The sequence below is a fragment of the Myotis lucifugus genome, unplaced genomic scaffold (assembly GCF_000147115.1).
Source record: "Myotis lucifugus unplaced genomic scaffold, Myoluc2.0 scaffold_235, whole genome shotgun sequence".
Lineage (NCBI taxonomy): Eukaryota > Metazoa > Chordata > Mammalia > Chiroptera > Vespertilionidae > Myotis > Myotis lucifugus.
The window spans coordinates 377,903-400,773 of NW_005871283.1; the positions used below are offsets into that span (position 1 = coordinate 377,903).

The 22,871-nt window shown below is 40.1% G+C and overlaps 1 protein-coding gene and 1 long non-coding RNA gene across 2 annotated transcripts in view; both read right to left on the reverse strand.

Moving 5' to 3' along the window:
* Positions 1–268: 268 nt before the first annotated feature.
* Positions 269–4,479, reverse strand: LOC111827865. The gene is made up of 2 exons (XR_002831613.1): positions 2,263–4,479; positions 269–397 (listed from the first exon to the last, which is right to left on the reverse strand). It is a non-coding gene; the product is annotated as an uncharacterized LOC111827865 (long non-coding RNA).
* A 428-nt stretch (positions 4,480–4,907) lies between these two features.
* The window catches only part of GPATCH2L (G-patch domain containing 2 like), a 50,126-nt gene continuing 32,162 nt past the window's right edge, over positions 4,908–22,871 (reverse strand). The window contains 2 exon segments of the mRNA XM_023762183.1: positions 4,908–5,312; positions 13,557–13,651. Coding sequence (XP_023617951.1) covers positions 5,140–5,312; positions 13,557–13,651 — 268 coding nt within the window. The 3' untranslated portion in view covers positions 4,908–5,139.

A 22,871-nucleotide genomic window follows, 5' to 3' on the forward strand; every position in this document is an offset into this window, starting at 1 on the left:
GAATACTGGGATTAAGTCCTAGCCAAAGATTACTGACAACCCAACAGGTATTTACTACAAAAGCCATGTCCTCAGGGTGGTTTCTCTTCCAACTTCTTTTCTGTTTCACGTTTGTGAGTCGTGCTTTAAAGGCTTCAGCACTGTGACGCTGAAAACACGTAACATTTTCCCATGAAACTAAGAGACAATGAACAAGAACCATAGTCATGAATGGCAGTATCTTACACAAATGTTTTACTGTCGTGAAAAATGACTCTCACTCACAGACTAAAAATTCATGGCTATATTTTAATCCACTTATATTTTAAAACATTGTTTCCATCCATCTAAATTTGGCCTTGATGGCATTTTTCTCCACATTATCCTTTCTCAATATTTCCAGGTGATTTCTCAGGAGCTTGAGGGAAAGGCTATGGGAAAAAAGACATTAACAGTGGCTGCAAAGTATCACACACATAAAATCTCATTACTTTTTAAATCCTCACCTGAGGATCTGTTTCTGTTATTGATTTTAGAGAGGGAGAGAGAAACATTAATTGGTTGCCTCCTGTACATGCCCCAACCAGGGATCGAACCCTCAACCTGGGTATGATGTTTTGACATCTTAAGAACCCTTTCTGGCTGGGGAGAGATTGCTCCTGCCAGGGCTAGCCAATTCTTAGAAATAGAATTGATTTCTAGAGTTTTGATGCCCTGACCCGGAAACAAACCCGCCACCTTTTGGTCTATGGTACAACACTCCAAAAAACTGAACCACCCGGCCAGGGCAACATCTCTCTTCTTATGGAGAGTAATGTAAGAATACCTCAGAGCTCAGGAGGTTACCAGTATATTAAGTTTTTAACTGGAAAATCGTGTGGCTCTCAAACACCAACCTGCACCAGAGTCCCCTGGAGAGCTTGTAAAAGGTTGCTGTTCCCACCATTTCAGATTTAGTGGGTCTAGGGAGACTGAGCTGATACTGTTGGTCCAGGCAGGCTAGCACACTACCGTAAGCACCTACCCCTCATCCCCTCGCCTTCTCACTTCGGACCTTGCCAAGACTGCTCCATGGTGAACATCCTCAGGACATGCCCCATTCCTCAATACTGTGCTTTAAGTTTTTTTTATCCCCAAATTTGGCAATTTTACCAAGTGCCTGTCTATAGATAGTGGCAGGAAATTTTCTTCTTAGTCACGTTTGTTTTGCTGGGCTTGTTAAAAACCTTATAATCCACACTTTTGAGCAATATCACTCCTTTTCCTTGGTACTGTTCAATGCTGCTGCTCCCAGGCATTTGACATTCATCTGTTGTGATCTTAACATAAGCGAAAGCATCTCTGGGCCACTGTGTGTTGGTGCTAATAGAGGAACCCACCACTTCCCTTACCTCTTCCCTCTTTACCAGTGTCTCATTGGGTAGGATCCCCTCTTGATTGCTGCCACCATCAGTAACTCCACTGTCAAGACTGGAGTGGGAGATAAGGAAATACTGACAAGTAAAATGGACAGCTCGAGCATTAGCAAAGGAAGCAGCTGACAGCAAGCGCAAACCGCTCCTATCACCCCTCCTGCCATTCCTGAACCATGACACAGGTCCTGCAAGCCAGGCCCCTAACTAGACTACATTCATAGCTGCCGGAGTAAGCCACGCTGCTCTCATCCCAGCCCAGATAGAGCTCACCAGACACAGAATACTGACGATGGCCCCTAATGCTGTTTTTACAAAGCCCAGGGAACAAAACACGTATGGCTCAGAAGCACATCAACAGTGCCAGTGCCAGCCTAGCTCCCTTCTCTGAGCGACTTCTGTGATAACTGCCCCTTTCCTTTGCAGCGTCAGACTCCCACTGCTGTGGTCTCAATTGTGTTTCTGATTCTAAAATGCAAAGATGTGTCAGATTAATCTACTTGGAACTCATAAAGAATTTCATTCCCTGTTCTACGTGTGGAGTTTTAGTTACCAAAGATGCCATAAGCAGCACAGGTTAGATTTATTTAAGCTTTTGGTCATTTTGCTGCCTAACTGGCCTTGTTTGCAGCCTGTTTCACAACCCAGCAAAACAATGCATTTGATTTCTAAAGAATTCAAGTTAAAAGCACACACCATCAAATACCATAATCTGTCCCCAAATTTGGCACCATTTAATCTGCTACTAATTTCCTCTTCTGAACAGTTCTTATCAAAAAGCAACAAGAGTTGTGATGCAAATAAAGTTGTTCCCTTTAAAATACTGCATCTGAAAAATAATCTTAAATTCCCTTAAACTCATAAGCAAAACTTTTATGAATGACAGTAGTAGATGATGTCTTGAGTTTTGCCTATTTGGAAAATACACAGGATTAGGATTCAGGCAGATGTGTAGACAGTTGGGACAATCCAGAACCCTGAAATAAGAACATGGAACTCAGCCTGTTATTACTTTCGAGCAGATAAAATACATGTAAGCTCAAGGATTAACCTCAAAGGAATTATTTTTTAACATACGACAAAACCTGATTTTGAAATTATATCTTTTGTTAAAAGATAACAGACTTTTCTTAATTTATGACATTATATAGTTTGCTATATAAAAAAGACTTAAAATTTAAGGTTCAAAATACACTCGTTTCTAAGGTTCCTCTGAAATTGACTCATACAGAAAACCAGCAGAATAAGTTAGTAATTCTGTAAGCAGGCTCATGCAGCAGCTTACAAGAACACAATTTAAAAACTTGTGTTGCAAAGTACTAATGTGCTTAATTGCTATTTTCTTAGGCAATTAACTTTCTTCCCCAATTATTATAGGTAGATATGACATTTTTTGGTGATCCCTGTTGAAGGTATTTGAAGTATGTAGAAAAGCATGCCCACGAAAGATGATAAACATTCATGGCATACTGTTTCCTCTCTCTCTTTCTCTCTCTATTGTATTATTATTACTTTTTTGGTGGAAACAGAATTTATTGAGGGATAAAAGAACTACCCGCCACAGGGAGAGAACAGGCAGGGGGACCCAAGTGGGCTACCCCATCACATACTGTTTCAAAAACATAGGTCCCAGAGCGACTCAGGTCTCTCAATGACAAACAAGAGATTAAAACCCAGGGCAGAGAAAGTCTGAAAGCCTGGGATTTTAATACTGGCTTGATTATGTGATTTTGAGCAAATCACTAAACTGTGATTGCTCTTGTCTCTGTAAAATGGCAGCAGTCACCTGCCTTTACATCATAGAGATGTTTAAAATGTAAAGTTGTATACGTGTTACTTTTTAATTACAGGTAGAAAGGAGAACTGTCAGACAACATGCCATGAAGAAAAGATTCGACCTGAACTATGGAGGTCTTACTAGCCTATGCTCACAGGACCAATCTCTGCATGAGCCACAAAGCTTAGTGCAAAGAAAATGAAATTATGTCCAAGGATTTCTCCCTCAAATCCAAAAAAGTATGTTAGAAGTGTGTGCCTCGGGACACTATGGGGACTAGGTAAGAATGCACCTATGACAGTAAGACCCACTTTCACCACTAAACAATTCAGTCGTGCTATATTGTATTCAACAGACATTCCACCTTCTCCATGGCTGGGGTGCAGCCTGCAGGGGACAGTACACTCCCCACCACATGAGAACAGGGATGCTGCATTGGCTTCAGCACTGCTCCTCACCCCACAATCTCCATGTACCCTTCCTCCACCCTATTCCTTGTTAGGGACAACTGACATGGTCTCAGTCTTACATAAAGTGCCACATAAACTTAGCTTAAGTCCCCTCCTCAACTAGACTCACACCAACCCCTCAGATGAGGAAATCCTGGAGCTACCACTGACAAGAGCTGTAATTTTTAGGGGGAACACGATAAAGCAGCCTGCCATCATATTCAGTGAGGGAAAGGGACATCTGCCCCTCAGGGAGAGGAAGCTCTGTCCCACTCAGCACCTAATGAAGCATAGAAAAGTCCAGGTGCAAGAGCGGGCATCCCCTAGAACAGCGCCAGAGCAGTGGGCACTTAGAGACCAGTGTCTACGTATTTCAGAGTAAATGTACTAAATTTGTAAAAAACAAGAACCCTTCTATCAACCAGGGCCCTGAATGCAAGACGCTGGGTAATCTTTTCTTTAGAAAGGGTGGCTTCCTCCAGCAGCTCTAGGCAGTCACTTATTCCTCATCTTGACAAAAGAGCATCAACTTCAGGCATGGATGTGTACATAACTCTACAGGCAGCTCAGCTGTCATACACATGGCAAATATAAAGGCATGTCAAAAGACATTTTTCCTCCCCAAAGTATAACCCCAAGAAGCCATTATTATAATAGAGCATGAATATCTGCTGCAGGTTATTGACCTGTAAACTAACAATAAAATCCCGTTTAGTATGTAAAGGCTTACACTGCAACATGAAGTATTAAGACACAAACCACTGACTATTCTAAGTTTGCTGTACAGTTGAACCATCTTCATTACCTCAATCTGTGTGTGTGTGTGTGTGTGTGTGTGTGTAAAATGTCCTCTTTCCACAGAACACCAACTTTGGAGATGAGGCAAAGTACAAAGCAGCTGCTGGCGATCCCATGGGCATCTAGGAGACTGGAAGGAGTCCCCAAGTCCCTGCTGCTGGTGTCACTTCTGAGGCTCCAAACTGAGACCTTGGTGGATTTATCTGATTGGCACTGTGAGTAAAGCAAGGCCAGGCTGAAAGGCAAGCCTTACCTACTGCAAGCACAACTCCACACACAGGTCTTAACTCAGTGTTTAAGTCTGACCGGAACTGCCTGCAAATTGGGAACTTCCTCAAGCGATATTAAAAGCTCTACACAAGAAGTATGCAAAGAAGTTACTAGTTGTTCAAGAAAAAAAAAAAGACACACCTGCAAAAAAGCAACAGCTCTGTAAATGGAGCTATAGGTAACTGCTGAGACAGCAATAGCAATAACAAATATAGCATAGGATGACTTTTTAAAACAACTGCTGCCCCAATACTTTACTTTTTAAAAAAGACACACATTTCCACAATATGATTTTCTAAGAGAAAGAGTCCACTGCTTTGTTTGAAGAGGAAGGAGCCAGTCCTAGTGATAAACAGACTGGGAATATCAATTGAAATATGCAAGACTATATAACACAAAATCTAATATTTGTTTCACAACACCCGCTGGCTCCTGGTGGGCGAACTGCTGCTCTCTAGCTGCATCCAGGGCTCTTTTCTTGTGGCATCTTAAAAAATGTGGCTGCAGCTGAATCGGCGGCTTTCTCTGGGGCAGAGGTCCTGACCAGCCACTCAGTGTTGGGAGATTTCGGGGCCTGTGGCGCTGGTGCGGTTGGCTCCATCACATCCACAGGAACTGATGAGATTGCTACAGTAAAAGGAAAAAGAGAAAAAATCCAGGGGAGACAAATTAGAATGAACGTTACTTCAACCCAAAATATTCTTAATCCTTTTATCTTATGCCCTACTAACCCAAGTGGCCACATAAGGTTTTTCTTTTTTCTTTACAAAGAAATAAAGGCCAGATGTAACAAAGGTAAGTATTTTTCTACCTGAAAAAATGGGTTTAAATGAACAAGTAAGCAAATTCAGTAATACAAATTCATAATGTAGTAACTATCACTTCTTAAAGCACTTATGTGCTAGGCACTGTATTATGTAAACACTGCATTCATATCTCATTTCTTGCAAACTCTTAGAAGTAGGTATTGTCATCTCCATTTTCTGGATCAAAAAATGAGCCATACAGAGAGCAAATAAATTTTTCAGGGACAAAACAGAGCTGGTTAAGTAGCAAGATTCAAACTCAGTGGACTCCAAGCCCTATGTTCCTTCTGTCACACTCCATGACAATGTCACCAAAAAACAGTGTGATAATAAGGAAAATGGTAGAAAATCACACAATCAGGCCCAGTTTTTCAACAAGAACACAAACACATTCTAGACAGAATAATAATTGCTTATGCAGGACTGTCCTGTATATTTTAGGACACTTACCATTCTGACCCCATCTACTGAATGCCAAAAGCACTCCCTGGTCTCTGGGACAAGTAAACACTGTCTTCACATTTCCAAATGCCCCCAAGCAGAGTAAACCACCCTCACACCCACTGTGCCAATGGTGAATATACACTAACAAAAAGCAAAATGTAGAGAGTTCCGTTTTTACCCTACCACTCAGTAACTCCACTCCTGGAATGTAACCTAGAACAGTAATTTTCAAATTGTGGTCACAAGATCAACTTAGTAGGTCATGACCAGTACTTTTTCTTCTTTATGAAAAGGAATAAAAAATATCAGATTGTATCCAAGGATTTATATATATACTAGAGGCCCGATGCACGAAAATTGTGCAAGGGGCTCAGCCCTCGCAGCCCTGGCTTCGTCTGGAAGGTCATCCAGAAGATCATTTGGTTGCCCAGTCTAATTAACATATTACGCTTTTATTATTATTCTAGTAGCCCATAGCGCGATATCGCGCGCAGTAGGCCGCCCACTGCTCTGCGGGAGCAGGCGGGAACTGCAGCGCGCCACTGGGAGCTGTGCTGTTTCCATGGGAGCTGCGCACCGCAGGCGCCCATGGGAACCTGGAGGGAGCCACGCTGCTTCCGCGCGAGGCGGGCCTGCCATCTCCTCTCCAGGCCTGCACTCGGCCATGGAGGCTGCAGGCCGGCCCCCCTGTCCCTGTCCATGTCTGCTCCAGCTCTGGGGGGCCAGCCCAAGCCAGGGTGCGGCAGCTCACCCGCCCCGTGTCTTTGTCTCCGTCTCTGTCTCCGCTCTGGGCCTCACCTACACGCACAACCTCCTCCTGACTGGTTGTGACCCATTACGGCGTCCTGGCCTAATTTGCATATTTCCTCTTTTTATATATAGATATATATACTAGTGACCCATCGTGTGAGACCCAGACCCACGGGAAATCGCACAAGACCCAGGACCCCAGGCCCTGCCAAAGGACCCAGAGTCAAATCCCGCAGCACATGGGACCCAGAGTCAAGTCCCCACCCACCCGCGTGCGCCTCGCCGAGCATGCAGCCTCCTGGTGACCGGTGGTCTTTGGTCATTTTATATATATAGCCACATATATACTCAAACATGAATTTCTTACAGGGAGTTACTGTAAAAATAATCGTGCAAGCTATTACTCTATGGCACATGTACAAGAGTTTCTTGAGGGCCGTGGTTTTCAATGTTTTGGAATCTCAGATCACATCAGCAAGAAATACATTTGACATCACAACACAAATCAATCAATCCAATCTCTCTCTTCCTCTCTCTCGTGTTCACACACACTCACTCACTCATTTAACTGAAATTTCACAAACCTATATTTACCATTACTCTATAGTCATTAACCACAGTGCAAAACCCTACCCTAGAAAAACTTTTTCTTTGCTATATGGTTTTTTATTATGGCAAAATATATGTAACATAAAATTTATCATTTTAATAATTCTTAAGCATACAGTTCAGTGGCATTAAGTACATTTACATTATTTCACAACCATCACCACCATCCATCTCCAGAACTTTTTCATCATCCTAAATGAAAACTCTCCATTTTCCCCTCCCCCAGCCCCTGGCAACTACCATTCTACTTCCTGTTCCCATAAATTGACTATTCTAGGTACCTCACATAACTGGAGTCATATAATATTTGTCCTTTTGTGTCTGGCTTATTTCACTTAGCGTAATGTCTTCATCCATGCTGCAGCATGTATCAGAATTTCATTCTGAATCACAAAGGCACTCAGCTGAATAGTATTCCATTGTATACAGAATATACCACATTTTGCTTATTTATTCATCCAGCAATGAACATCTGAGTTGTTTCCACCTTTTGGTTATTGTGAATAATGCTGTTAGTACACGAGTGTACAAATAGCTATCTGTTTGAATACTTTCAATTCTTTCAGGTATATACACAGAAGCAGAATTGCTAGATCATGTTAGTTTTATGTTTAGATTTTTTTTTAACAGTACAGAGGTCTTTTATTTTTTTGCACTTGTCATGCCTTGAATTCACAGGGGATGGGTCCCAGCAGCTCAGGCTCCTTTCCACTGGTTCTCACAAAGTGCTTCTCTGGGTGGAGCAGGCTGGCGCTTCAACTGAACCCAGGAACCTTTCACTTTGGCTTCCTTCTTTTTCTGATAATTTTCTTTCACACGTTTCAGAAAGCTATCTCAGCTTTGAGTGCTTTATATGCTCAATATGTACATTAATTCTCTGGGCAAGAATCTTGCCCTTGTTTGTTTACAACAATGCCCACCGCAGGCTGGGTAACTGTAGACTCCTCCAGTTCTGCCACGGTAACATTTGTGAGACATTCCTTTTTGAACAGTGCCCATTCCTTTGATGTCTGCAATATCACCTTTCTTGTAGATTCACCTGTATGAGGCCAGAGGAACAGCTCCATGTTTTCTAAAAGGCCTAGAGAACATATAGGGGGTGCCTCTCCTCTTCCCCTTTGTGTTAGTCATTGAAAGGAAATTAATTAGAAGGTGGCCCACGGGGTGAGCCTGGGTGAGAAGGGCCAGACATGCCCTGGAGCCAATCTCCCGCGGGCCCTCCCTGGCATCTGCAGAGTGAGCGGGGTCCCTCCGGCAGGTGGGGTCCCTTGGCCTGGCCTGCGGGGATCGGGCTGAAACCGGCTCTCTGACATCTGAGAGGTCCCGGAGTGCGAGAGGGCACTCTGCAAAGTTGCTGTGGTGCAGGGTGTGGAATGCAAATGCAAGTGTGCAGTAAACCAGATTCGGGCCGACAGTGCCCCAGCAACAACATAACCCATGGCTGAAGGTGGAATCACACAGCCCCGAGAGGATTCGGGCTCCCTCCTCTCTGGTTTCGGGGTGCGTCACCCAAGAACTGCCGCTGCCAAGTCACTGCAGCTCAGCAGCTTCTGTGTTGAGCGTCTGCCCCCTGGTGGTCAGTGTGTGTCATAGCGACCGGTCGGACACTTAGCATATTAGCCTTTTATATATAGAGGTGGTAGTTCTGGCCAAAAAGTTATGTTTAGATTTCTGAGGAACCACCATATTATTTTCCCTAGCAACTGCACTATTTTACATTCCCATCAGTAATCACAAAGGGATTACTTGCTGTTCCTGTTTTGTTTTGTTTTTTATATAGCCATCCTAAGGAGTATGAAGTGGCCCAGAAAAAAACTCTCCCACGTGTTCTCTCACACAGCAACAGTGTTTTTCACAATAGCATAAAATGGATACAATCCAAATGTCCATCAAGAATGTTTAATTGTAGTATATTCATCATGTTCATATAATAGAATACCATATATATCGCAGGATGAAACATGAATGAATCTCAAGAACATAATTGGGTAAAACTTATAACTTATAAAATATGACATTCCATTTAAAAAAAGATTTAAATACATGCAAAACTAGATAATGTATTACTTAGGGATACATATGTCTTAAAACTAACTTAAAAATCAAAGAATGATTAAGTGATTAACAAAAAATAAATAACAGGATAATGGTTACCTCTGAGGAGAGTAGAAAAAAGATTTTTAAAGGGGATGTTCTTTTTCTTAAAGTCGATGGTGGGTACATGGATATTCGCTGTATCATTTTTCTTTACTCCTTATATATCTTCTATAAGTGCTCTTTTATAGCCATTCAATATTTTCTAAAAAATTTTTTTAACTTTAAAAACCATTTAAACTTTAAAAAGGCATAGTGAGCAGTAAGAATCTGTCCTATGGCTCCCAAGACGAGTGAACCTAAAATAAAACTACTGAATCCAATCACTGGATTAGCATAATATTGAGAATAACTATTTCAACTAATAGATTCTGTTCACATATTCATACAACAAATATCTAGTGAGATTGTTCCATGTGCTGTGTATTATTTTAGTGGGTGGGGGTACAATAGCAGCAAAACAGATAAAAATGCCTGCCCTTGCACCTACATCTCCCACATCGCTGGCCTGATATTCAGAATCTGATGTAACTAACAGGTTAACTATTGGTTACCCTTCTGACTAATACTCCAAGGACACTCATCCTATCCCAGAGACACAAAAGTCAGAACAGGCTTTGGGATGACAAAATAATCAGGGCTCTGAATACAACATCTTGTCATCCTGTTCTCCTTTACCTAGAGCCATGTGCTTACTTTGTGAAGGTACGGGATTTGTAACCAAAGGCTCTGCTCTGCCATTCTGATGAAGAAAATCATCTCGAGAAAATGAAGTCTGGTTTTTATCTGAGTTCCTTATGTTTTTTATAGCTACTTAATCTCAAGTTTTGGAGAAAATAACCAATTTTTTCTTTTCCAGTTACATTCTCTTTTTTTGTTTGTTTGTTAATCCTTACCCAAGGATATTTTTCCATTGATTTTTTTTTTAGAGAAAGTGGGAGGGGAAGAGACACAGAGAGAGAAACATCAATGTAAGAGAGACACATCAATTGGTTGCCTCCCACACGTGCCCCGACCAAGGTCGGGGATTGAGCCTGCAACAGAGGTACATGCTTTTGACTGGAATTGAACCTGGGACCCTTCAGTCTGCAGGCCAACTTTCTATCCACTGAACCAAACTGGCGGGGGCTCAGTTACATTCTTTAAGAGAATATACAGCAAATTCACTTTGGCATGAGGTAATGACATGTTGGGTATTTCCTGTTCTGGTGTTCTGGGCGTTACAAGCATGTTTATACGGTCACTCACTCAGATCCACAGTGGCTCTGTGCACCATGCACCTGTGGTTATAAAGCCAGAAAGAGAAAGGGAGTGGACATTAAAAGAGGAAAATAAAAGTGCTACACTTTCAAGAAGGATCTACTCAATGATCGTATGAAAAGGTCCTTTTCCTTGGCCTTTTGTTAATACTAGTACAAAAAGGCAAGGCACGCTAGTCCTTTCTGCTCTGCACCTCTCTAGCCTTATTAATATCTTTAAATTCAGTCAATTTCAACTCAAAACTTCCCACCAGTGGGGGAGGGGAAAGGGGGAAAGATTTGTGGCTGCATGTTTAAGAAAGAAGCTGAATTCATCACAGTGACAGGGGAGACTGTTGGCAGAGATCTGAGCTATTTATTCTTTTAGGAAAATCCTATAAAGAATGACACAAGGAAGCCTCTATCTGCAGTCTTGTTCATCACACTGGTGAAGAATCCGATAACAGATGTATGCAGCAGCGTGATTTAGTGCCAGGAGCTGGCCCCTGATGTGTATTAATACAGCGGCAAAGCGGAACGCACCTCTCTTCATCAGTCATTTCTATAAAAGAGGTGGAATCTGAGATGGCCCAATGTTAGGCAGAGCAAGCCCATTTGTTCTACTGACTGATGGCGCGGGCTCGGGCTATGTCCTTCACCTCCATGGGGCACTCAGGTTGTGGATAGAAAAAAAAGAAAATGTTCAGTGAAGCAAGCCTTAGTCAACAAGTGAGGGGAGGAGTTTGGATCAGTGAGGGAAATGTTTAATGCTCAAATCTTGTTTAATACCTCCCAGAAAATTTCCCAATTTGAATATAGAATAAGGATTTTAAATTCTTCTCAATGTTTTCTTATAAACAATTAAAAGCAAAAAAACAGAAGCTGGACATTAAAGAGAAAAAAAGAACAAAAAGATAAAAGAGGGGAGACTGTGTTTTAATGCTTCCAATACCACAGACTGGATGAAGACCTGGGTTTTGAGCAGAGTCATAATTTGGAACCAATCCTATCCTATGGAAAACCTAAGAGTGCAGCCCTAGAGTCACAGGGAAGCCGGTCTGACCTTGGCTCTGCAATGTGCCAACCATGTGACCTTGGGGAACTGATTAACCTCTCTACGGCTAAAATATCTCGTGTATTGGGAATAAAAACAGCATCCACCTTATAAAGTTGTTGCAAACATTAAGTGAGATAATGTATGCAAAGGGTTTAGCTTAAGACATGGCTATGTGGAAATCACTAAAAAAATGTACTATAGTCATTAGACCTGTGATTAAGATTATCGATTATCATGACAATCTTAGTCTGAACCATTATCAAGCAGTCTTCTCAAACAAAAGCTGCCGGTTTGGCTCAGTGGATAAAGCCTCGGCCTGCGGACCAAAGGGTCCCAGGTTCGATTCTAGTCAAGGTCACGTACCTTGGTTATAGGCTCCTCACCAGCCCGGGCCCTGGTCAAGCCTCGGGCAAGAGGCAACCAATCGATGTGTTTCTCTCACATCAATGCTTCTCTCTGTCTTTCCTTCTCTTCCATTCTCTCTAAAAGATCAATGGAAAAATATCCTCGGGTGAGGATTAATAACAACAACAAAACAAAAACGTCAAACAGAAGCTTGAAGAGGTCAATTTCAGAGCATGCTGAAATTTACTAAGTAAAGTTAGGGGAAAGACTTCCCCATCTGTCAAAGTTCTACTCTCTATTCAACTATCAATAGCTCTGCTCTATGTACAATATACATAAATACATATTTTATTATAATATATAGTCTTTTCTAAAGAAAATAAAATAGTTTATGATATACTCAATTTCCACAAAACAAATTCATTATCATCAAGAAAAGAACTGTAGGTGGTTACCAGAGAAGGGGACTGGGGATAGGTGAAAAGGGGAGGGAGCCAACTATATGGTGATAGATAATAACTAGACTTTTTTGGGGTGGACACTTTATATGGTATATAGATATCGAATTATAATATTGTACACCTGAAACTTACATAATAAAAAGCCAGAAACAAAAACAAAAGAAGTGTAGGTATTTCTGATAGGTCCTATAACCAGATATGATCTTTTTATTCAGAGTAATTCATCCTAAATTGTATTGAAATAACCTAAAGGATTGTCTATGATTACTTATTACATTTAACTATTTTCTCTGAACTCCAAAGAAAAAGATCTATAGACATCCAATATTCTTGCTGATATAAATAACTATCCCCCTTTGTTTTCATTTAAGGATAACATAGATGAAGTTAAGTGCATAAATCATAAATGTATGTAGTTCAGTGAATCTTTACATATAAATATACTCATGTAATCCCCACCTAGTTCATGATATAGAACATTTCCAGCATCCATGAGATTTTTTATGTCTTCTCCTGGTCACCAGTGAAAACCACTATTTTGCTTTCTACCAACTAGTTTTGCTCAGAAAATGAAAAGTTTTTAACTTGAAAAGCTGTTTTTAATTAGGAATTTCATGATAGGTAAAATATTAGCACTCTATTATACATAAAAACAGTGAGAATGTACTGTACTATATACTAAATTAAAAAGTAAATAAACCCATGTGGCTCCTTGTCTACTGACTAAACTGCCACCCTACTGGGATTTTCATTAACAAAGATCTAATTTCTTATCTGTAATAGAAAAAAAGCGCAGATGACTGAAGATTATTTTTAGTGAAATATAGGGATTCAAACTTAAGAAACCCGTGTGACACAGTGAAAAAACAGACTTTAGGGTCAGACAGAACTAGGTTTAAATTCTTAAAATATGTGTAACCTTGGGAAATTACTTCTTGCATTCTCTGTTTTCCCACATAAAATGGGAATAAAATGACCTACCTCATCATAAAAGTTAAGTGGAAGGGTATATAAAACACCTAATTCAGTGTCAGGTGCTCAACAAATAACAACTAGGGTCTAATTACCTGCATTTGGGCTAGACAGAGATGCTGTGGCCACAGGCTTTCGTTTCCTCTTGATATCACGTGAGCATGGGGGTCCCAAGTGTAGGCTTGCCTGTCTGCAGAGGTAACAAAGAAAACATACTGTTTCAACTTTATAATTCTCATTGTTTAAGACACTATGTTCAACCCAGATAAGATCCTTGACCCAATATAGATATACTAACAAAATCAGCATCATCTTTTGCCATCAAGTGTCAGTATAAGATCATTCACAATTAATCAGAATTCACTCTTTACTCACAAAATACACCCATTCTAAACTTTTTACCTGATTAGCAAAATAGCAGACATTCAAGATTAATTTCAGTAAATATGTGTTTCATTACATGCTGATTTTTATACATTTTTCATAAAAACAATAAACCTCAATTGTTCTAAACTCACTAATGAAATACCTACTCCCAAGCGGTAACATATTGAAAAGTTTAATGCTGCATGAACACAGACATTTGCATAGAATTATAATAGGAAGTTTAACCCTTCTATCACTATACATCCATATTTTTAATAATGTCTGCATAGCAAGTTGTTTCTGTGATTTTAAAAAATATAAATTATGTGCTAATATGTCCCCTTTCCGAATGTTCAGCTTATTTTAAAAACAAAATAGTGAGAATTTCAACATTAGAAAAGCAAACGATTCTCAGAAAGACAATGGGCTATTTTAGTTCCCCACTTCCTCCTTCCTCTCAAACTAGATGGATATTATGTGATTCAGACCAAGCTGAGTTTCATCTTTACACAAAGCTTTCCTTGAGCATTCAAGGCCTTACCTACCATGAATTATTATTTAACTGCTGTACATGTATCTTGTTTCCCTAATGAGGCTTAATCTTCTTGAGAACAGGGACCATATTTGTGTTTCTTTCATAATTTTCCAAGGTTCTACCAACCTCAGAAGGCGCACAGCTGATCCCCATTAAGTATCTGTTGACTAGATCTGATATGAATGAATGAAAGTTCTAAAAACCAATAGCCAATTGTACATTTAAAATGGTAAATTTGGTTATGCATATTTTATCATAATTTTTAAAAAATAGCCAGAATATGTAACATATAAAAAGAAATCCAGTAAAATTATACTGGATGAACTCCTAATTGGTAGTCCTAGCTGGGGATCAAGTCTCATGGCTTGGTAGTCTTGAAACTGGAATCTCAGTCAAATCTAAGAGAACCTGGTTAGCAAGGCAACAAGACAACTGTTGAATGGACAAATTTTCCTATGGGGGGAGTGGGAGTTGCCAATCTGGCAACTTTCAGTTTAAAAGTACATATATGTATGTGCTCGCGCTTCCTCCCTCCCTCCCTCCCTTCTTATCTCCCTCTTTCTCTTTCTCACATGCTCTTTTCTCCAAATAGCAAAAGCTTAAGACCATCCAATTTATAAGCAAGAAAGATAAAAATTTGCCGAAACCGGTTTGGCTCAGTGGATAGAGCGTCGGCTTGCGGACTGAAAGGTCCCAGGTTCGATTCCGGTCAAGGGCATGTACCTGGGTTGTGGGCACATCCCCAGTAGGAGATGTGCAGGAGGCAGCTGATCGATGTTTCTAACTCTCTATCTCTCTCCCTTCCTCTCTGTAAAAAATCAATAAAATATATTAAAAAAAAAAAGATAAAAATTTGACTGAAATCAGAAGAAATTTTTTAGAATGCAAGGAACACCAAAATAGACAAAGATTTACACTAGAAAGCCTGTGGTTTGGCAAAGTCCATCCAAATCACTTTTTATTGATCACTCTCGTCTATATGGGAAAAAGAGTTAACTTTAGGTTAAGTATCCCATGAGTAGTTAATTCCAAAATTCCAACGTGAAATGTGTGAATGTAAGTGTGTAAAGAAGGGGAAACAATTCATCTTTCATACCTTACATAAGTCCCGGAAATAAGTTTAAATCAGCATGCTGATTTAATAAGAAACACAGATGACAGAATGTCAAAAGTAGACAGGCCTTTAGTCTAAATGCAGAGATGGTATGGTAATTCCTTTTGAAGCCAGACAAGGGCAGAAAAGAAACCGATGCTATAAAATTTGTTTCTCCTCAAAACAGAGAAATGTACAGAATAGTTTCCATCTTTTCTACAAACAAGGTAGTTCAGTAAATTCAGACCCAAACTCAAACTGCCCAGGCACTTTGCTCTAATTCAATCCTGCTTCTCCTAACGTACTTGAGAAAGAGAAACAAGTCAAAGGGTAACAGTTCATATTCACGCACTTTCTTCTTTACCAGAAGCTCATTCAAGGACTCTCCAAAACTTCTTAGATTAAATGTTACACCATTTCTTCAAACTAAACACTGTTATTAGACATCAGGACAGTGGTACTTTTGAGCTGCAGGGTGTGGGGAAGAGGGTCAGTGGCTAGGAGCTTCTGGGGTTTCTGGTAATGTTCTGTTTCTGGATGCTGAAAATTCATCAGGTATATATTTCTTTATAAAATCCTCTATATGTACATTGTCCTTCAATTAATTTTGAAAAACATTGCTTCTTCAAGATCAATGTTTATAAAATACTGGGCTTTAGGAAATAGATGCAAAATAAAAAGCCTAAGAAAAGTACTTCAAGGGCTTTAAGATTTTAATTCTCAGAGTATCAACGTGGGCTGAACTAAATAAATACTGCCTTTTATTTACACACTATTCATCATTTTCACAGTTTTGCATATTTGATATATGTCAGTAAGATGGTTAAGGGCACCTATTATATCACCACTCCTTATGGCCTTGGTCAATATCATTTATCTCACTTTTTCAAGGAATGACACATTTTGGAGTAAAAAGATAAAACTATTTATGTACCAATGTTTAAATTTTTGAGCATTTTAAATAGAAATACTGTGGTTTTAAAAGATACTTATTTAACTATGAAAATAAGTATTACGTACCTGCAACTATGCACATAGGTTATTAAACAGCACTATATTCTGCAATGTCTTTAGGGGACTGCTGTGAACACAAAGGCTCAGGTGGTCCTTATGATGCCCTGCCCCTCTGGGCCACGGTTCTTGGATCCCCACTCTTCCCTGCTCATTGATGGTACAGACTTCAGGGTTAATTGTCCTACATTAAATGCCCCCCAACTGCTAAGCCTCCAGCCTGTTACTTTTCTCTGTGGTAAATGTTCTACTTCTACCACCTCATTCCTAGTTAAGTTCTGGGGAGGGAGGAAGAGAAACAGTCAAATTATTATAAAAGGACAGTAAGACACTGTCCTTGTTTTGGGTTTCAAGTGGACACTAGTCATGGGAAAATCTACATTTCCCTGTGAGGGCTCTGTCTGCTTGGAAAAAACCTTAGAGGACTAAGAAGGAAGAGAACCCAGAGCAAGCCCCGGGAAAGCAAGGAGGAAGCTGGATGCTTGCAGCAAGAGGATTTAAAGGAGACAGGACATGGAACCCGCCACACTGCAGAGCACATTCAGAACACAGGACAGCCCTGGTCAGGAGTAATGAATAATCTATGTGAGGCTGGAACCTGAGCATGAGGCAGGAAACTGCTGCAGCCTCAGCTTCCTATTCAAGAGGTCGTTTCCATTTTTTGTTTATCCCAAAATAATTGCCTATCAGTCAAATGCAGACATAAAGAATCAAGAATGAGAAGGGAAAATACACTGATCTACCCATTTCACTTTGTAGTATTTAACCACCTTGGCTTCTTTTATTTTTAATGTGTTATTTCTTTAATTTGTGTTATTTTACTCTGACAGTATCACTGTCTACTCACAAGATATAGACTGAAAAGGGCAATGAACAAGTGAGATATCACAAAAGACACAGAAAAAGAGCCTGTGCTTCTCTTTCTAAACACACAGAGCCCCTCCCTATAGGAGAAAGGGCAGATTTAGCTAGATTTTTTTTTAAGTGTAGGTGTTATCCTTTCATGTCCTCATTCTCATCTGTCCCTTCAGAGTATATTACTTAACTCCCCTTTTCTACATGAATGTGTTCCTGCAAACAGGTCAGCCTGAGTTCTTATTTCTTCAGCTTTTGGTATTAAGCAGCTTTTGTTAACTAGATTTTTAAAAACTCTTTTTCAAGAGCAGTGTACAGTTGTTTTTGTGTTGCAAAACGAGGTACTATATGTGGGGGGAGGGGACCTTTCAATTATGTAGGGGGCGAAAAAAGCTAGATATTAATTAAGCTAAAATGCCCACAAATTATTAAAACTTCCTTCTCAATTGAAACAGCAAATGTTTATCAGAATGATGTAAGAAGCTTTTAAAAAATACACAACCCCCACCATGCTGGGGTGGGAGAAGAATCAGTAATATGTTTATTTTCAAATTTCTTCTCAAGTACTAGTAATACCAATATGTTTCTACCCATTGTGGAAATTACTGAGTTAAAAAATATACCAAATTTCCAAAGCTAATAAGCTAATCAATAAAAGATCTAAATATTTAACTTAAAGAATAATAAGATGATTAAAATTAATATAAATGTAGACAAAAATATTGTTCCCCAATATATAAGTAATTAACCTACAGAAAAGACAGGCTAGGCCTGTTCTGTTTCATCTGATGGAGCCTCAGTATTCCTCAGCCCTGCTTCACAGCATGAAGCCAGTACTTCCCCTAAAAGCATCACATTCAGCAGCATCCGCCCAAAAAAATATATGGGGGAAATGAGCATTAAAAGGAACAAATAGTCTTTAAAAATGTCTTACTTCATGAAGCCAGGTCAGCACTTTCCCTAAAAGCATCACATTCAGCCCTAACCGATTTGGCTCAGTGGATAGAGCATAGGCCTGCAGACTGAAGGGTCCCAGGTTCCATCCCGGTCAAGGGCATGTACCTTGGTTGCAGGCACATCCCCAATAGGAGGTGTGCAGGAGGCAGCTGATCGATGTTTCTAACTCTCTATCCCTCTCCCTGCCTCTCTGTAAAAAAAAATCAATAATACATATGTATTTTTTTAAAAAGCATCACATTCAGCAGCATCCGCCCAAAAGAATGTATGGGGGAAATAAGCATTAAAAGGAACAAATACAATCTTTAAAAATGTCTTACTTCAACCTGGCCCATGTTTCGGGCTTGATCCCCAGTGAGGGGTGTGCAGGAGGCAGCCCATCGGTGTTTCTCTCTTATTTTGATGTTTCTATCTCTCAATCCCTCTCCCTTCCTCTCTCTAAAATCAATAAAAATATATATTTTTTAAAATTCTTACTTTAGGAAAAGTCACTACATTCATATCATATAAGTGTGAAGGTGAATGCTAAAGATGAACAATTAACTGAAAGAATATTCTGTATATCCTTGCATAAACACATTTTTATTTTACTTTTTTACTGCAGGTAACCAAAAGATCAGGTGAGTTTTTAAAACTGCAGTGTTACTTAGGAAACTGGGCAGATCACTATGTCCCTGGGGCAGGAATGTACTTTTAGGGGGAAAAATTACTTTGAGAAAAACATGCATGTTTAATAGAGCCAATGTTGGCAAAAAATAACTGAAGTGACTGCTTTAGATTTAGAACAAAGATGTTTAGAGTCACTCCTAAGGAGAGAAAACAGTCTTTATCTGCCAATGTCAAACTAATTTAAGGGATAGTTCACCTTCAAAAATCACTCATTTTTAAAACCCAATGGAAAATTCATTATTTTGCATAAAATAAGATTTATTGTGTAAAGCTATTTATTTGCTATACTATTCCTTAAACATTTACAAATTAGTAATGTCAAGAAAAAATTATTAATATTTCTAAGGACCAAAGTTCATGTATATCATATATTCCAATTATTCTCCTTAATTACTAATCTATTCACCTCAATTATTGTTAACAAAAATGTATGAAGGCCTACCCTATGTAAAGCACTATGCTGAGTGTGGAGAGGGTATATACAAAATGACTGAGCCCAGTGCCCTCCCACCAGGAGCTCACAACATAGTGAGGGAGGTCGATGTATAAAGAACTAACAGACACAGACTCTGCGATGTAATTAAGGAACAAGCAAAGTGCCAAGGTGAAATGGGGGCAAACGAATTAAATCTAGAGAAAAAGAGACACCCCTTTCCTCATCTGTGTTTCATCTTCAGAGTTAACTGGCTTTTAATAAACACCCAGTAGGGGAAATATTTTCACAGACTGACACATAGCAAAGGATCCAGGCCTCTGACACTTGAAGCAACTAAGGAGAGAAAACCACTTCACAATTATAGGACACAGTGGAGGTTTATTCAACAGGAAGAGATCCTAGCAATTCCACTAGTGTGTTCACTCAAAACTAACCCTCAGTGGTCTGTGACAAACTGCTCACTAACACCTGAAAACTCTCCGTAACCTACTTCCCTTGGCTGGGCCAAGGCTGACACATCGTGAAGCTGTTTCATGCCACCCACAGGAGCAGAACAGATTCACACCAGTTGGAAAGATGGGTATATTACAAGGGAAAAACAGAGAGAAAAATGCTTTCATCACTCCAGTTAGGCAGGAAGATGCCAGCTGGCTGAGAGCTGCTATAAACAAGACCCTCCAACAGAGGACAAAGACTCCAGAACTGTGTACTACATAATGGGAAATTCCAGTAGAACTGACAGCATTATGGACAATATTACAGCAGAAACACTTCTCACATGGCCAAAACTAAGGCGCTAAAGAGGTGAGCAAGAGCTGCTGGGCATCATAGCAACCCCCACAGACACGGGACTAACAAAAGGTTCTTTCCCCCAAGCCCTGAGGTAAAACCTGGGGCTGTTTACTACGGCTCCAAAGGTCAGAAATAATAGCATGAATTGAGTCTTCTTCTTGCTCTTTGAAACTCCTTGTCAAGTGGCACAGCCAGCTGGGCACACAACTCTGATATGCAGATCATAACGTTTGTGAACAGATAAAATGAATTACAATGAGCACAGCCTATCATATTTCAAATCTCTAATGGGCAGGAAGGTCTCTCTTTTATACCCACATACTGTCCAAATGCCTCCTCTATAGTCCATTTGAGGCCATTTAAGCACCTCAAGAATCTGTACACATCTCATTAGTGAACAGCTCTGGAAGCCAACTTTGTAAAACTATTAATTATCCTAAGGACAAGGTAAGGTAGTAACTATATAACAAAAATAATATTAGCTACTAGTATATGAAATATTCAAATATATATTTCATTTTGATCATCACTAGCCCAATAAATATTAATGTTCTATTTTACAGATGAGGAAATTGAGGTATGGGAGGTCAAGTCATTTGCCCAGGTAAAGCCAAGAGTCTTACCTGGGTCTAGTATCCACTAATATGAGACTGAGAACTTCACAAGAAATAAAGGGAAATGGTGATTCGTTACCAAATCACTACCCAAAAGCAAGGAAAATTGAAGAAAACCCACAGCTGCCATGTGACATTCAAAAACTACAACTGGTGACCTGTGCATCATGCAGAGAGATATAGCAGTTGGTAAGTTTCAGTTTTGGTTTTCTAAGGCAATAATGGTAAGAAAAGCTATCCTGGATAATCAATAACTCTCATTTTGGGAAAAGCAGCCTACAGCACTAGCTCCTTATTACCATGCTCTGACTGAGTTCCTGACAGCAATACCACTGCCTCTACCAGAACGTCAATTACACCTTCTGCTGTTGGAGCAGCAGCAATTCTTAACACCAACACCAAGTATATACTATTTTAATAGTAACACCCCAATACTAGCAATCTAAACAACCAAACCTAAACAGGGGGTTTAAGAATGTCATCCATACACCCACCCAGCAACTCCTCCCACATGTTAATCACTACGTGCAAAGCACTGAGCTAATCCCTAACACTCTCTTCTCACCTACAGCAGTTCTCCAAAGCTAAGAGATGTCCAGTGTTCTACCTCCCACAAAAAATCATGCTCACAATATCAAAGCACAGAGCTCATGCCAATTATGATGAGATTTCCTGTTAAGCAAATTACAAAGCACCACTCATAAAACCATATGCATTTAGGGCAACAGTTCTTAACCCTGGCAGCATATCAGAGTCACAGGGAGCTTTAAAATAATGCCAATGCCTGGGCCTCATCCCAGGCCAATTAAATCATAATCATGGGCCGTGGAACCCAGCATGGATATTTTTTTCAAAGTTTCTCAGGTGATTCCAAAGTGCAGCCAGGTTTGAAAACCACCAAATTAAGTATTGCTAGAGTGGTATTTCTGAAAACCTCTTGTCCCACAAATCTATAACGTGGCACAACCACCACAAAGACTCTCTCTCCCATCCATTGCGCCTGCCATCTGGGCTGTATTAAAATGAAACATCAATAAAATGACCTCTTAAAATCTCGGTCTCATTATTTCTTTGTTTGTAGCAATGAAATACTAAACAAGAAAGTCACTCATGGCCCCCAAGCAGCCTCCAGGCCTCCTGCTGAGAACCAGAGCTGTATTATGATGCAGCGGTGAGGAGGTGGGTAAAGGCTCCTCACTCCCCTGCAGTTGAGTGTGGGGGACTGTGGAACTGGCCATGTCCAGGCAGGAAGCAGCCTCAGCGCCATAACCAGACGGAGGAAGCCTTCACAGTTCAGGCATGATTATCAAACTCTTTGTGCTCTTAAAGGAGAGTAATTATAGGCATGTGAAAAAAGAAAAGCACTCCCCGAGGAACTCTTCCTCACATGCTTCCCAAGAGGCACTAGGGCCATTAAAAATTCCATGATGAAGAGGAAAAACAGCCTGGGAACAGCCAGGAGGCAATACAGCAAATTAATACACCAGCCCTCCTCAGGGAAAGCTGTGATAAAACAGGAAACACTTCTCTCTCCGCCAAATAAAATTATACCACTAATGATAACATAGTCACCACACACACACAAATCGTTCTAATGATGGGTGTGAAATTCCCAGTGCTGCCCAGATGCTTTGAAAGAAATTTTTCCTACTACCGATAAAATGGAACAAGAAAGAGATAAAATTTCCATTAGAAACAGTTTGCTATTCATTCACCTGCCTCTTCCCTACCACCACTCTTTAACATTCGCCTTTCTAGGTGCCAAGCTGTTAAATCGTCCACTTTTCACAAATCCCACCATCCAGTTCTGAATCCAATCTCATCTCTCAGTCACACTGAAACTAAACTGCTTCTTCTCTACTGAGCCCTTGCTGGGTAGGAACCCCACTATTTCAAAGGAACGAGAGGGAGCCCCAGGGGCTCAGTGTCCCATCATCCACATTTTCTAAAAACTGCATAGAGATCACTTGTGCTGACCATTCCCATAGATTAGTGGTCATCAAACTTTATTAAGTGTGCACCCTCATGAGTAAAAAATCTGAAAGAAAACACACCATATATATGTAATACATGGCACTGTAT